Here is a 14,869-nt window from a genome sequence, read left to right on the forward strand (position 1 = left end):
AAAAAGAAAAAGGTATTTGCTTTGTTTTATTTCTAAAAATAAGTTAAATGATTTCATATTTGCTTGCTGGGCACTCTTAACTCAAGAGAGTCTTTGTCTAGTTTTCTCTCTTCCAAAATATTCAACCATGGGAGAAAATGCATAAACTCTCTCTACAAACACCACCTGCCGTCATCCGCACAGGGTGCAGCCGTGTTGAAGGCTAGTCCTTCCGGGTACCCCATGATATATGGGGGGTCCTTACCGAGCTGGGGCTGGAGTGCCGCCGCACTTTGGGTGACTCTTTGCCAGCCAAGGAGGACTTGAAGTTAATGCAGGCATTATTCTCGGAATGCACCCTTTTGACTTGGTTGGCAGGCTTCTCGAATGGGTCGAAGGTGCTCTGCGTCCTCTGGACTCTGACTTTTTTGTCCTCAGGGATGGTGTCCAGGTGCTTGATCACTGAATCCGTCCCCTGGCAGTTCCGTGTAGACATCTTTGTGACACATATCTGGAAAATAGATGGGATGACTTGAGTGAGCCTCACTGAAACAGCACCATCACTACACACACTCATCTGGCCAGGGCGCGTTTCAGCTCAGAAAAGCCCACTTTATGAGCTATACTCACGATACAGAAAATTCCTTACAACTCTTCTGTGTAGACTCGCAGTTTGCACGTTAAAAAAAGAAATTTATCTACCTAATACAAACAAACAAGAATACCTTATGGCATTGGCTGTATATCCGACAAGGTTCTGGACTCTCAGGTTTTATCATCTGACTGCAAATGGGTATTTCTAAATCATCAAAAGAGTGGAAAACCCATTTGATAAAACAAACAAAGCCACAGTTAGCTGGGATGGGATGGGCACCTACTGACCACGCAGGAGCTGACAGAAGCAGGAGCTGAAGAAACCTAAGGAGGATGGGGCTACTTTGTTCAAACGTTTACCTCTGAAGATTCAGGTTGAAAATTTCCACCATCTTGATTGACTTCATGTCAAGTGGAGTGAAATAGTAGTTAGGTGATAGTAATGAGGACGATTGTGGGTTTTCCTTTTTGATTCAAAGCTAAGGGATTAGACTACCAGTGAAAGATAGCAACTTTATACTGTTTACACCATTTACAGGATGTTTCCCTTCGGCACCGCCGGTGCCCTCCCGCACCCGCAGTCGCTCGCACTGCCCAGCCTGCTCCACTCCCACGCCTCGCTTTAGTCCTCTGCTGCTTTGCCTTCCTTTACCACACTGTGTTCCGGCTCTCAGTCTCCCTAGGCTCTGGAGGTTCTGGAGTCTACTGTGCAACCTCTAGCTGTCCTGGGAGGACCTTAGGTGTCCCCCAAAAGCCATGTGTGAAAGTCGTGGGTGCCCACCCTGAACATTACTGTGAGGTGGTGGAAGTTTAAGTAGGTGGGCCCAGCAGAAGGAAGTCAGACCACTGGCTGTGTGCATTTCCTTCATTTCTGGACTCTAGAACATTCTCTCCTCCTCCTTTCTCTCCCTTTCCCTCCCACTCTGCTTCTCTCTCTGCTTTGCTCTTCTCTCAGCATGACCTGCAGCAAACATAACCACAATGTGAGCGTCTTTGCTCTACCATGCACCTTAGCTGTGCTGCTGCATGGCACACGCCCAAGCAACAGTCAACTGTCTGAAGGCTGGGATGTGGAAACCTCTGCTGGTTTCAGGTCATCCCGGGTATCTTGTCACAGCAACAGAAAATCTACACACCAACTCTAGAGAAACAACTTCAGAATGGAACTGCTTTTACCGCTTCTCTTAAAAAGCTTCCCTACATGATGTCAAATGAGCAAAGCTGGGAAACATTTAAGAAAAGTCCATATTGCTAAAGCTCAAAGACCAACTTTAGAATAACATGCAGCTTGAGTCCATTGGAGAGTAACTGTATCTATGTTACACACCGATACACACACTGCTGTAACCACACAGAACAGCTGTGGTGTCAATGTTTCAGAGCGTGTATAAACACAGTGGAAAACAACATAAAGCAGAGTATCAGATATCTGCAGACACAAGTAAAGGTAGTATTATTAAGTTTATAAACTTTTATTTGAATTATGCAATAAATATGCAAAATTGTATGCTAAGAAAAAAACAAGCAAAATGTGTGCATAAGCCAAGTACTTAAAGCTTCAGGAAAAAAATTAACTCGATATTCAGCATCTACCCTGTTCCAAGAATCTGCCACCATTGTTAAGTACAGGTTGAACTATGGTTAAACCAAATGAGACACTTCTGAGCACACCTCAGAAGAGTTGAAGATGTTCTGGGAGTTTGGAGTTTCTGGTTATTTATTTTTTATGTACATGTATATGTGTCTCTGTGCATGTGTGTGTGCACACACGTGTGTTCGTGTATGTGCCACATTGTGTAGTATCTTGAGAGGCCAGAAGAGGATGCTGAGTTACCAATGGTTCTAAACCATTAACACGGATGCTGAGAATCAAACTTGGGGCCTCAGGAAGAACAACAAGTGATCTAAACCACTGAGCCATTTCTCCAGCTCTGAAGGTATATATTTTTAAAGATTCAATATAGAATCTTCTACACATGATCAAAACTTAATAATATACCATAAATATGCTAAGTGCATTCAATATTTTAAGGATTTGTGTTCTTTTTAAAGATAGGAAAGTCAGTAAATAAAAAACTAACACCATCACTGAGTCAGTCAACAGACACATGAGCCTCAAGTGTCACTAAACCCTAAAGACAAGAGGTTCTAAGACAAATTCATAAACATGCAATGCTAATATATGTAATATATAGTATATATACATATAAAATACATATACATAAACATATAATACTAAATGAACGCAGGAAAGAAGAAAGATATAAAGATATAAGCTTGGAATCAATCTTAAGATCCTTAGAGGAGTGGATAAAATCCAAAATAAGAACAAAATTGAATAACAATTCAATATCAAAATGGAAATAAAAAACACTGATGAAAATGAATAAAAATTAAAAAAAAAAGAAAATGAATAAAAATTAAAAACAAAGTTAAAACTTGACAAACATCTACGTAGACTGATAAAGAAATGGAAAAGAAAACCTCAATTTATTTTAATTTAGACTACAGTTACTTGAAGTGGAAATAAATCAGCCTGCCATAGTAGTTTTGCAGTACCACGCTCTTCAGGCATCCTACCAGCAGACCATATGTGAGAGGCATTACTTCTTTAAGGTTTTTTATATTAGTTTAGATGTATGCATATTTTGCCTGCATATTATGCATATGCACCACATGCATGCTCAGTGCCCACTGAGCCCAGAAGATGATGTTGGAATTGGAGCTGCAAACACTTGGAAGCTGCAAAGTGGATGCTGGGAACATCCCAGGTCCCCTGCAAGAACAGCAAGTGCTCTTCACTGCTGAGCCTTCCCTCCAGCATCTGAGCTTCAACACTCCTTTGCCTAAGTCCATGAAAGGAAGGGCACACTATGGTATTGCAGCCTTTTTCCAGTCACGCTCAGTCTTCTTGTAACAAATCTTATACAAAAGATTCATCCAAATAACCAATCATCGCGTTTTATTAAAAAAAAAAAGAGCTAAGCCTTCAAGACATTCATCCAAAAGCTATTGTTTAAAAAGCACAGTGCTGCTACAAAAATAACAAATACATATGTTCATGAATAGCTATCATCAAGATTTTCCTGCTGAAGGTTTTAATAGGTGAATTCTAAAATATCTGAATCTCTTGCCTTTGAATAATCCTCTCCCTTTTCCATGCAAATATAATATGATATCATATGATAGTATTGTTTTATATACAAACACTAGATTACCTGGTGAGATGAACAAAGCTAGGAGAGCCCTCCAAAACCAAGAAAGACAGAAAGCTGAGGGCTGGCTAGTCTGAAAGGCAGCCATGACCACGCTGAGAACTCTGTGATACAACCATAAGGTATATCATAGTCTTGGCCTGACAACTGTCAGGAAAATGGGGACCACAGAACTGCACACACAGTAAAATTAGTTCTGTTGACAAGGAAGAGGACCTTGAGCTCCAGGTGAAAACCACCACCCAGACAACAACCTGACTTCAGCCTGGTAATCCCAGGCAAAGAAATGCTATTGAAACTGTGAATAATAAGCCAGTGCCTGTGAGGTACTACGTTACCCAAGGGTAGAAACCTATTATGTGCACTTAGCTGAAACAGCCTGGAGCATTCTGATACCTGAGCAGAATGTACAAAAAACAAAAACAAACAAGCAAAAACACTGCTGTATAGACCACTAAACAAATCTGATACACTGTATCAAATCCAGGCGGAAAGTAAGCAATGGTTGTCATAATTGCTGTCACTATATATGGCTATGTACTGGGCAGCATCAACCATAATTTCACGAGTTACAAAGCTCATGAACAAGTTTCTCCACATAATTAAGGTTATACCGAATTTATGCTGGTCTCCAGTTGAGCCAGGCTGCCACAAAACATACAGGTAACCATACCTTCTCTGGGCATGCATCTTCATCAAGGGAAGAAATGTACACTGAGTTTTCCACATAACGCAAAGAAACTCTTCTAGGTAGGTTTCATGTTTCCAGAATTTAGGACACAGGACTTAAACGTGATCTGCCCAACGTGATCTGTTGTCTATGAGCACAACAGAAAGCCAAGCTCACTCGGGTCCTCCTGACATACCTGGGCTCAGCTCCGCTGCCCTTACACACTCCTGTAGTTCTCCTGAAGACCCCAAATTAAAGAACTCTGGTTCAGAGAAGGAACCAGCAAGGTGAAATAATCGCAATGTCCATGCCTTGCAGGAAGCTGTAATTTCCACTAGCTCTAAGCATGAAACCATTGAGTGATACAGACCCAGCAGAAGAGGACTGGATGACAGATTACACGCAGGTGCCATTCCCCTGCACCCACATCTTCCTGTGAGCCCCTCCATAATCTGTTAGCAAGTATGAATCGTGATCACAGATATAACCTTCTAAGTAAGAAGAGTCAGAAACAGAACCCCACACCTCGCAAAGGAGACTTCTCCAGCCCTTTCATCCATTTCCAGCTCATCCCACTGCGTGCCTGTATTCTGGCTGATGTTATAGCTCCCACTGAAAAAAATAGCTTCCAGCTCACAGGACATAAGTGTCGGGGGTGGGTGGGAGAAAAGAATTAAAGAAGAATCAAGAGAAATGGAGCCTAGGAAACATCCAGCTATTGACTGCAAAGCTAGAGGCCTTTTTAAAACAGCAGAAGAACGTTAGTCGGATAAGAGAATCGGTCTAACAAGAGCTCCCACTGATGATACAGTAGTGGGTTATTCAACTATCAAAAAGAAACATAATATTGTGTTTAAATCAAATGAGTTACCGAAAAAGCATGGGTTCAATGTGATTTCAAATGGCAAAAGTCACTAAAGTAGGAATAGCAATTACAATAGGAAAGGATGAATCCAATACAACATAACCAATTTTAACACAGAAAATGCTGAATGGCCAAGTAGTGCTAGACCAAGCAGGAAATTTACTGAAGACATGGAAGGATGCTCACAGGTTGCGAGGGGTGGGGTGGGAAGGGGGGACAAGCGGGTGGTGCCAGTTTAGAAACAAGAGTAACATGGTCTGCTCTGGGGATAACGACCAGGGCAATATGGCAGTGCTGTGAAGGACAGGCAATGTTCCCCAAATGACATATTCCAAAGTGCACATCTGTGAGACAGACAACAGACTGCAAAAAGAAATGCCCACATATGGAAGGCAGTCTTTACAGCAAGTTAACGTTTTACAATATATGTGAAATAACCCCTAAGAAGAAAACTCAGTTTGACTTCCATTCTATGATTCAAGTCTGAGTCATTTAATTTAGATAAGACAACTAAGACCCCCAAATGATTAACAACTAAGATTGTATAACCTATGCTACTGTACAACTATAAAGATAACATAATCCCAAGAACACACAAGATAATGTTGTTACTAAACTTCCTGGGGAGGCATGCTAAGTGAGTAAATCTATAACGCTTAGAAAGGTTTCAAAAATAAAATGAATCCAACCCATAGTATCGGCGTTTAGAACAGGACATGCATAAGTATGGCAAACATATTTACAACAACCATCTTCATGTCATGTGCTTTATTTAGAGTATATGAAGTATGTTAGAATCATGGAAATTAGTCTTTGAAAGGAGGGCAATTTGATTAAGTCAGTAATCAGAGATTAAATATGTAGAAAGAAAAATGTTAAAGATTTAATTATTTATATATGTGTGAGAGAGAGTATGAGATACTGAGAGAACAAATGTGTGTGTGTGTGTGTGTGTGAGAGAGAGAGAGAGAGAGAGAGAGAGAGAGAGAGAGAGAGAGAGAGAAGACACATGTAGTATGTGGGTACCCACAGAGGTCAAGCACCTCAGAGCTGGTTATGGGCTGCCATGAGCCACCCAACATGGGTGCTGGAAAGCAAACACTGGTCCTACACAAGAGCAATAAGCACTCTTAACCACTAAGCCATTTCTCCAGACCTAAATTAATTTTAATTGATTGTATTAGCTACACATACTTTTAAGACTATGAGTGCTTGGCCATGTGCAAAGACAGCCGACTGAAGCTGCTCCAGGCACAGGAGACTTAGGCCATTCCATAGATCAGCAGCTTTTACCATTTGCTGCATAGACTTTGGCAGTGGCCTTCCTCCCAAGGGAAGCCACAACTGTGCTAAAAATTCCCTCTGCCCAGAAGCCCTTGATGATTCAGACACTTAGCCAGCTTTATTAAGAATCCCTTCAATGACTGCATTTAGTCTGCTATATTTTGTGTACTTATATTGCAACACTTCCTTTTAATTAACAATCTTAACAATCTATCTCCTTCGTAGGGCGATGACAACTCTCAAAACCAATTTGTCTTCAAAGGTCCTCTTGAAGAATATAACTAATATTTGCTTACAAAATCATGAGGAACAGGATGCTTCTATGGTTTAAAAATGGTCTTCTCAAATCTTGGGGCCAGGAGAAAACATCTTAGGTACATGCGCCTGAGGCGGATCACGGTAAACAAGCACACTATCGCCCCGTGTGAGAACAAGACATGCCAACACTAATGGGAATTAAGGATCTATTTTCTCCAGCTGCAGTGTTTCACACTGCATTTACAAACAGAGGTGACACGAGTTACATAAGCAGGGATGTGTGGTACTTGAAAACACTTAAAAAGAAGAAATCATCATCAATACCTGAATAAACTTATTTTCTTTTCTTCCAGTGAAGTCAGCAGAACTTAAATTTTTGATCTAAGTGAGAGATGAAACCACACATAGAGATATTCATCTGAGTAAGTATGGCCCACTTATCTTTTTTTGTTGTTCTTTGAGAATGTCATATCATATATTTTATCATATTCTCTACCATACTCCAGCTCCTCCCATCTCCTCCCTGTTTCCCTCCCCACCAACTTTGTGTCCCTCCCCACCAACTTTCTTTCTTATAAGATAAAAAAAACCACCAACAACAACAACCACACCAATAACAACTGCAGCAGCAGCAACAACACCAGCAACAGCAACACCAATAACAACAACAGCAACAACAACACCAATAACAATAACAACAGCAGAAACAACAACAGCAACAACAACAACAGCAACGCCACTACCAACAGCAGCAGCAAAAACAACAATAGCAGGAGCAACACAAACAACAACAACAACATGTCACTAGAAAGGTGCAATCCATTTGTGTTGATCAACCACTCCTGAGGATGTTGATGTACCCCGTATCACTCCAGAGAAGGAACCTGATTTTCCCTCACCCAGCAGCCGCCATTTGTGAGCAGTGGGCCTTTGTGCCCACTTCATCACCATGCTGGGCCTGTGTCTGCCTTGAGCATCTGCCCTGCTGTGTCTGGAAAATGCTGCTTCTTCCAAACTGTCCACCACCGCTAGCTCTTCGAGTCCTCCCACCACCACCCCCTTCTGCATAAATCCCTGAGCCTTGAAGAGTATGACAGTGACATCCCACTCAGGGCTGAGTGCTCCAAAGTCTCTCACCCTCTGAACACTGCAGCTGTGAGTCTCTGTGCTAACTGTCGTCTACCACAAGAAGAAGCATCTCTGATGAGGGCTGAGCAAGGCACTGATCTATGGGGACAGAGATACCATTGGGAGTCATTTAACCGCTTTGTTAATTTAGCAGAATGATCATAGTAGGTCTTCACTGGTTCCATGAATTATTTAGCCTCATTAATGATATCAGATATAGGTTCTCTCTCGTAGAGTTGGCCTGATCATCCTTAACAAAAGTTTGTTAATTTGGTTTAAGAAAAGGAAAGGTTAGATACTCAGTGTTCGGGCTCCAACAGGCAGAGTTTGACCTATGGTTTTTGCTTGCAGCTATGTAAACCTAGCCAGCTGTCTGCTGAAACCTCAGCAGTAGACGGGAAAGAGCGTAATTCGGTTAAGACTGGCATTCGTTTAGACCGAATTCATTCAGGTTGAAAATTGTCATTTTGAATCAGCCATTTTCTGGTGATTGGTGTGTCTCTAAGATCCCAGAGTGACCTTCTTTACTTGCTTAGTGGAAGGCAGCTACCAGAAAAGAATGGCTTTCAAAGATGCCAAGTTTACCTGTGTCAAATAATCCCCACATATGTAGCAGGGGCGAGGTCAAGGTCTTCTGAGGTTCATGAAGGGAGTGTCTACCACAGGGGCAGTACAAGCTATGCCATAAGTACAGCCTTAACAATATCATCTATTTCTAGCTATCTCTGTTTTGCTTTTTGCATTGCACATCACCCCCATGGAATTCTAAGTATTTTCTCCCACTCAACAACTTCTCTCAGAATTGCTCCCAATAAAAACCATCATTGGTCATCTACAAGTTTTTATGTAAAGTATTACCTCCACTAAAAATACCTGAATTTTAAAAATTATAAACAAAAAGATTCCTCATTTAAAAGGAATTTCAACAATAAAAAGACAGCTAGGAACAGTATTCTGAGGACTGAGAGGAATTATAACACCACTGGAATAATGCCCATGACAGCCACTTTTGTCTGTTATTTTAACCTACGGGGTTGATGAGGACGGCATCCACTCCCATGTTGTAGGCTGTGGTTTCTTCTCTCCTGAATTAGTGTGTGTGCATTTGCATGTCTGTGTGTCTATGCATCTGTGTAGATAGAGGTGCCTCTCAGAGCACACGGAACAAAGATAAAGGATGTGTTAACTGCATGTACATACAGTGACATGAGCATGGACATTCTGTTACTCACCATCTTGTTTTTACCAAACTCAAGCTCTGGGCAACAGCACTGACTAGCATGCACGACTTCAAACAACTTCACAACAGGTTTGCTGAACTCTCTAGGTCTGTCTTCTCTCCGGCGGAACGCCAGAGCTGGTGGACTTAGCAGCTCCTTTGACCTTTCCTGACTCTAGTATGAAAATGGGCCCCAGGTTAGAAGTGGCGAATGGTTCTAAATAGATAATTACCAAGCAGATAAGCTCACTTCTTTGTGTTCCCTTTGCCTTACAGACAATTCCTCCGCAGCAGCTGAGGATTCGGGGAGCATGGAGCTGGCACATACTGTGAACGTTTACCTTGGTATTTCGGGCCCCATGTTTTCATTAACTCTGAAATCAAAGACTCGTTTCTCAGTGATGGCAGCATGACTATCTGGCTAAGGAATCAGTCATGCAAAGCATGATGTGGCAAGTCACACTGTAGGACACTTGTCAACCTTGGTCTGGGAAACAGCAGCTCTGCCCCTGCATCAGTGGCATTACTGCAACCAGTAACACCCTTACTATGACCTATACCACTTTCAGATTGTGCCTCCAAACCTACGCTAAGTAACTGCTGCTCTCATATGCGCAGGTAAGCTACAAGCAGCCTGCTTTCATGTACCTGACTGGAGCAGCAGGAAGTCTCTCTGTTTGGTTGTCGTTATCTTTCTCATGTATTAATTATATTCCAGGCCCAAACTGTAAATACCTTGAATACATAAACTGTTTTCTGTGTCTTTAGTGTCCTAAAAAATAAGCACATGGCCAGGAAATACATGCTCTGCCAATAACTAGTCAATGATAAGCCTTTCCCTTTAACTAAAAGTAGGCCGTCTTAAAAATTACCCTCAGAAACTACATTACATGGAGACACGCTCTTGAGTTGAGATCTTTTCCAATGAAAATGCTTTCACCGGCTGTTCCTACTCACCACAATTCAACGTCCATTGCAGCGACCTTGTTTTAAAATGCCGTTTACTTTTCCATCCATTTTTGTACATATTAATTGTAGAGAGTAATGGGTTGCATCATCACATTCTCATATACGTATTTACACACATTCCACCACCCATCCTGCCCGCCCCCTTTCCGCTGGCCCCCTTTCTCTTCCCACTCTTCTACTTTTATGTCTTTTCTCCCATAATCCAGGCTCTGCATGGAAAAGGAGGAGATGTGATACCTGTGGTTCTCAGTCTGACTTATCGCACCTAACATGATCCCCTAACTGTATCCATTTTGCCGCAAATGTCATGATTTCCATTCTGTAGACACCACGTTCTCTTCATCTGTCCATCTACTGACGCCACACAACAGGCTCCTTAATCTTGATCCTCACATACAGTTATGCAGTAATTGTGGTATGCCTCTATCTCTGTACAGTGCTGACTTTAGAGTCCCCGAGGTGTACGGCTATGAATGACATCGCTGGAACACACGAAGCTCGTGTTTGAGTTTGAGGAATACCTATACTGACTTCCACTAAGGATGCACCAACCATAGATAAGGATTTCTTTTCCCCTGCATCCTCACCAGGATTTGTTGCCATTTTGTTTCTTTAAGGTAATGCAACATAGATTTCTCTACTTACTTGTTTCTTTGGATCTGACCTAATTTTACTTGATTCCTTCATGGACAAAGCTGAACCGTGTCATATTGCTTCAGGGACTGTAGTTTTGTTATATCCTTTCTGGGCTCCAATGTTTATAAGCTGGACAATTGTTTTTGGTTTGTTTTTATTTATTTATTTTTTTTACTTCTTTATATTTTTTTATTATTTTTATTCTTTTCTAATTAAAATTTCCACCTGTCCCCGTTTCCCATTTCCCTTCCCCTCCTCCCAAATATTGCCCCTCCCCCCACTTTGGTTTGTTTTTAATTCTGATGAGAATATTTACGTATGCTTCCAGCAGCTAAAGTTTTAGTAAATGTAATCAGTATAACGCTAAGTAGCTCTATCTACTGTATTACTTATTATATATATATATATATATATATATATAGTATTGGGTTTATTGAGATATAGTTTTGTCTACAGACGCATAAAGACATATGCAGATACTTATACAACTCTAGCATCTTCATTTTTGATTATAATGATAAATTTAAAGCAAACATCTCTATTGTCACATGAAGCCTACATAGGATCTTAGTCACGTTTTTATCTTTAGGGAATCACACTTCTCTAGGATACTCTATAGTTCTCTTGGTGCTCACAGTAGGAATGGCCCTGCCTGGGATGTCAGGCCACCACAGTCCCACCTCAATAGAATCTTGATTTTAACAAGATGTCCTCAGGATTGATATTTGAGACACAGTGTCCTAGACCACATAATAATATATTGTTATTATGGTCAAATAAAGGAGAAAAGTCAACTCCTTTAGAAACAAATTTTGTTTCCATTTCTTCAAACCACAGGGGTGACAAGTGCGTCATCATCTTTGACTAAAACTTTTGCTCAAACTTCCCACAAAATAGGATGGCAATTTCAGATAATTACTATTATTTTGCACATGGAAATAAAGTTTCCTAACAATATACGGCCAATGTGTATATAAATACTCTCTATTTGAAAACAAAAAGCAAGGAGATTAACATAAAAACGAATAATATATACAAATTATTACAGTATGCTTCCTGCCTATAGGTTAATGTACTTGTATATTTCTAGTAAAGGAGCATTTATATGTTCTAGTAAAGATTTCAACATTAACTATCATGACTATTTTCTTAACAGCATTAATATTTTTCTTAAGAGAATTGAATCCAAAACTGTGCTCTGCTTGTTTACCAAGGTTTATTCGGCATCTTTGGAGGAAAAAGTTTTAGAAAGAAGTTACTCCTAGATCTAGGAAGGAAACATTTTAAAGACATAGATGTGTACAAAGTACTGTGTACCTACCCTACAGCAAGCCCTGCCATTGGGAGGGAGCCCTCTGCCTGCTTGGCAGAATGGAATGATCCTGTCTAGACTGGAAAAGGACCTGGGCTCTGACTCCTATTGTATGGAAAGCTGAATGGAACACCCTTCAAACACTGGTCCCAGTAAAATTTTACCAAGCATCCCAAAAGGTCAAAGAAGGTATCATACAAATTCTGACTCCTGCTTGATATCCCAATTGTAATCTGGCTAAAATACCATCATGTAGAAAGAGAATTAAGAAAATAGCATTCAGGTAGGATACCCATATGAGTATCCACGGCTGGGAGCTCAAACAGCAGAACTGATGTCTGTGTTTTATCCCTGACCACATATCTGCAGTCAGAGGGACCAGAAAAGGCCTATGTGGGATGATGAGAACGCACACATGGCCAGGGAGTGACCCCGTCCTGCTGTTCCACAAACTGAAGCTCTACCAACTAACTAACAATCCCCACGGAAACTGAAACATTAAGCCATACAAACAGGCTTTCAATGCATGGCTAATTAGTTTCTTCATCAAGACACTGTTCCTTTAAAGCTTTCAAAAATATCTATTCCAAAAAAATATAAGAAAAAAGAAAAAAAATCTATTCCAGCACAAAAGGACCTTTTTCTCCGCTCTTGAAGACTCTACAGGTTGATATACAGTGCTTCTTTTCACTAAACTCTGTCTTTGGCCCTTCCTGAGAAGGGGAAGTCACTGTATATCTTCTAAAGATCCTCCATCACGCATTGGTGAAGGAACCTGGTCAGGAAGATCAACATGAGGCACAGCAGTTTAAACACCAAGCCCATGCACCATTTCAGGAGTACTCAGAGCAAATAAAATGAGCTGAGTTAGAAATCAATGGTATATCTTCACCAGGATGGCTTTTTGCCCGTCCTGGAACGCCTACTGTTTGAATTTCACCTTCTAAAAGACATCATAACGGACTCCAGAAGCCGTCATCTGCCGGAAAAGTTGTGCAAAGGTCAGTCCCGGGTGCCATCCGAATCCTCTTGTTTCACTTCTGAGCCTCACGGAATCGTCCCTGGCTTGTTTGTGCTGAACCAGGTCAGTTCTATCTTCACGAGTACACCTTTCAAGTACCTCTCTATTCTGTCCCTCACGCAAGATAAAGCGTGCAGGAAGCACAGTGACATTAAAGAATGGGAAATGAAAAGAACACGCTACTGGAGACAAGACCGGTTCAGTAGGGCCTGCATGCTTTTTACCTGGTAACTATAGAAATATGCAATAATGAAGATTATAAATACTTTAAAAATTCTTTCTTTTATTTGAAAATTCTTCCCTGAAGAAGAGATAAAATGCCATAATAAGATCTTATTCTGAAACACATAGGAAATGAACACAATTTCTATCATCTCACCTGGATCAAACATCTTTAATAAAAATGTAATGCATTATTAGTGCTTGGCAATTACAATGGTTAAAGTGTGATGTTTATCTTCCAATAAAATCCATCTAAATAAAACCCGACCAAAGAATGCTGAGAAATACAGGGCATCACTGAATATAAGAGAGACTTCTGAAGCTCTTGCCATTTTCAGAGACTCAAATGTGGGCCACTAACCACACAGAGCTCCTGAAGAGAAACACAGGGAACAATGAGCCTTTGGGAAAACATGGAAGTGTCCTTTAATGCAGCCCTCACAATTGGCCCATCCACGGTGAAGAGCTAAAATTTCAGCAATAATAAAACCAATAGTGACTCTTTAATAATAACACCCCTTGACTTCAGGAACCCGTTCTCCTTTCCCACACCAGGGAAGAGTCAATAGTGACTCCACACTAAGTAGGCCAAGGTGAAAGGAGCAGAGCAGCAGGATGAAAACCCCCTGCTGCTTGTCTGCCTCCTGAAACAAACCCAGAGCTTCCACAAGCATTTCATGGCCAATGTTTTTAGCAAGATCTCATTTAGTGGAGGAACTGGCTGCTGGTTGAAATGGGTTGTCGATTGGACAGAAAAGCATGTCTTTGCAACAGACACCCTCCCAAAGTCTGGTGGATGAGAAGCAGAGATGAGCAACCTCCTACAACCTCCTTTATCTTCTGTAAAACTAAGACATCCTCTAATGAGGCAAACTGGAGAAGGATCTGGGACCTGGCAAAAAAAAAATGTAGCTGTTAGAAAACAGAGGGGGAAATTGAGGGCTTCTAGATAAGGTGACAACGGCAGTAACGATGGCTCACCTACCGTGGAACTCTTCTTTAGCAGTTACTACAAAAACTACAGCTAACATGATCTACAAGAACTCAGGAGGGGACATCATTATCTCAGTTTCATGGGTAATTAAACTCAAATACACATGAGCTAAGCAACCTGTCCAAGGCCACGCAGAGAGTAAACAGTGGGAGTGGAGGTTCACTGCAGGACCAAACTACACAGCAGAAGCTCCTGACCACTGCGCATGTGTCCCCGGAGACCTACATCCCACGTGCAATACTGTCCATCCATTTCCACCTCATCGCTGCTGATACAAGAGAAAAAGCATGATCAAAGCAACGCAGATTAGCTGGGATGTGGTTTTCTGGCCTGCCGTTCCTTCCTCTCTTCCAACTCACCACCCAAGTAAACATTCATTTAATTAATCTAATTCCGAGTCTGCCTCATATGAAAAGTCAGGCAATAACAGAGGGAAAAAAACAACAGAAGAGCATGATGCATTAAGAATCATTAAGGACAGGATGCCAAGTGTGGTTACAAGC

General features: G+C 41.2%; 1 protein-coding gene across 5 annotated transcripts in view; it reads right to left on the reverse strand.

Annotated features, from left to right (window-relative positions):
• Cdk14 (cyclin dependent kinase 14) overlaps positions 1 to 14,869 on the reverse strand; it is a 617,691-nt gene that overhangs the window by 402,177 nt on the left and 200,645 nt on the right. For all 5 annotated transcript variants that reach the window (XM_057758883.1, XM_057758884.1, XM_057758887.1 and 2 more), the window contains one exon: positions 245 to 490. In XM_057758883.1, the coding sequence (XP_057614866.1) occupies positions 245 to 475 (231 nt within the window). In that variant the 5' untranslated portion in view covers positions 476 to 490. The remainder of the gene's footprint in view (positions 1 to 244; positions 491 to 14,869) is intronic.

The sequence above is a fragment of the Chionomys nivalis genome, chromosome 26 (assembly GCF_950005125.1).
Source record: "Chionomys nivalis chromosome 26, mChiNiv1.1, whole genome shotgun sequence".
Classification (NCBI taxonomy): domain Eukaryota; kingdom Metazoa; phylum Chordata; class Mammalia; order Rodentia; family Cricetidae; genus Chionomys; species Chionomys nivalis.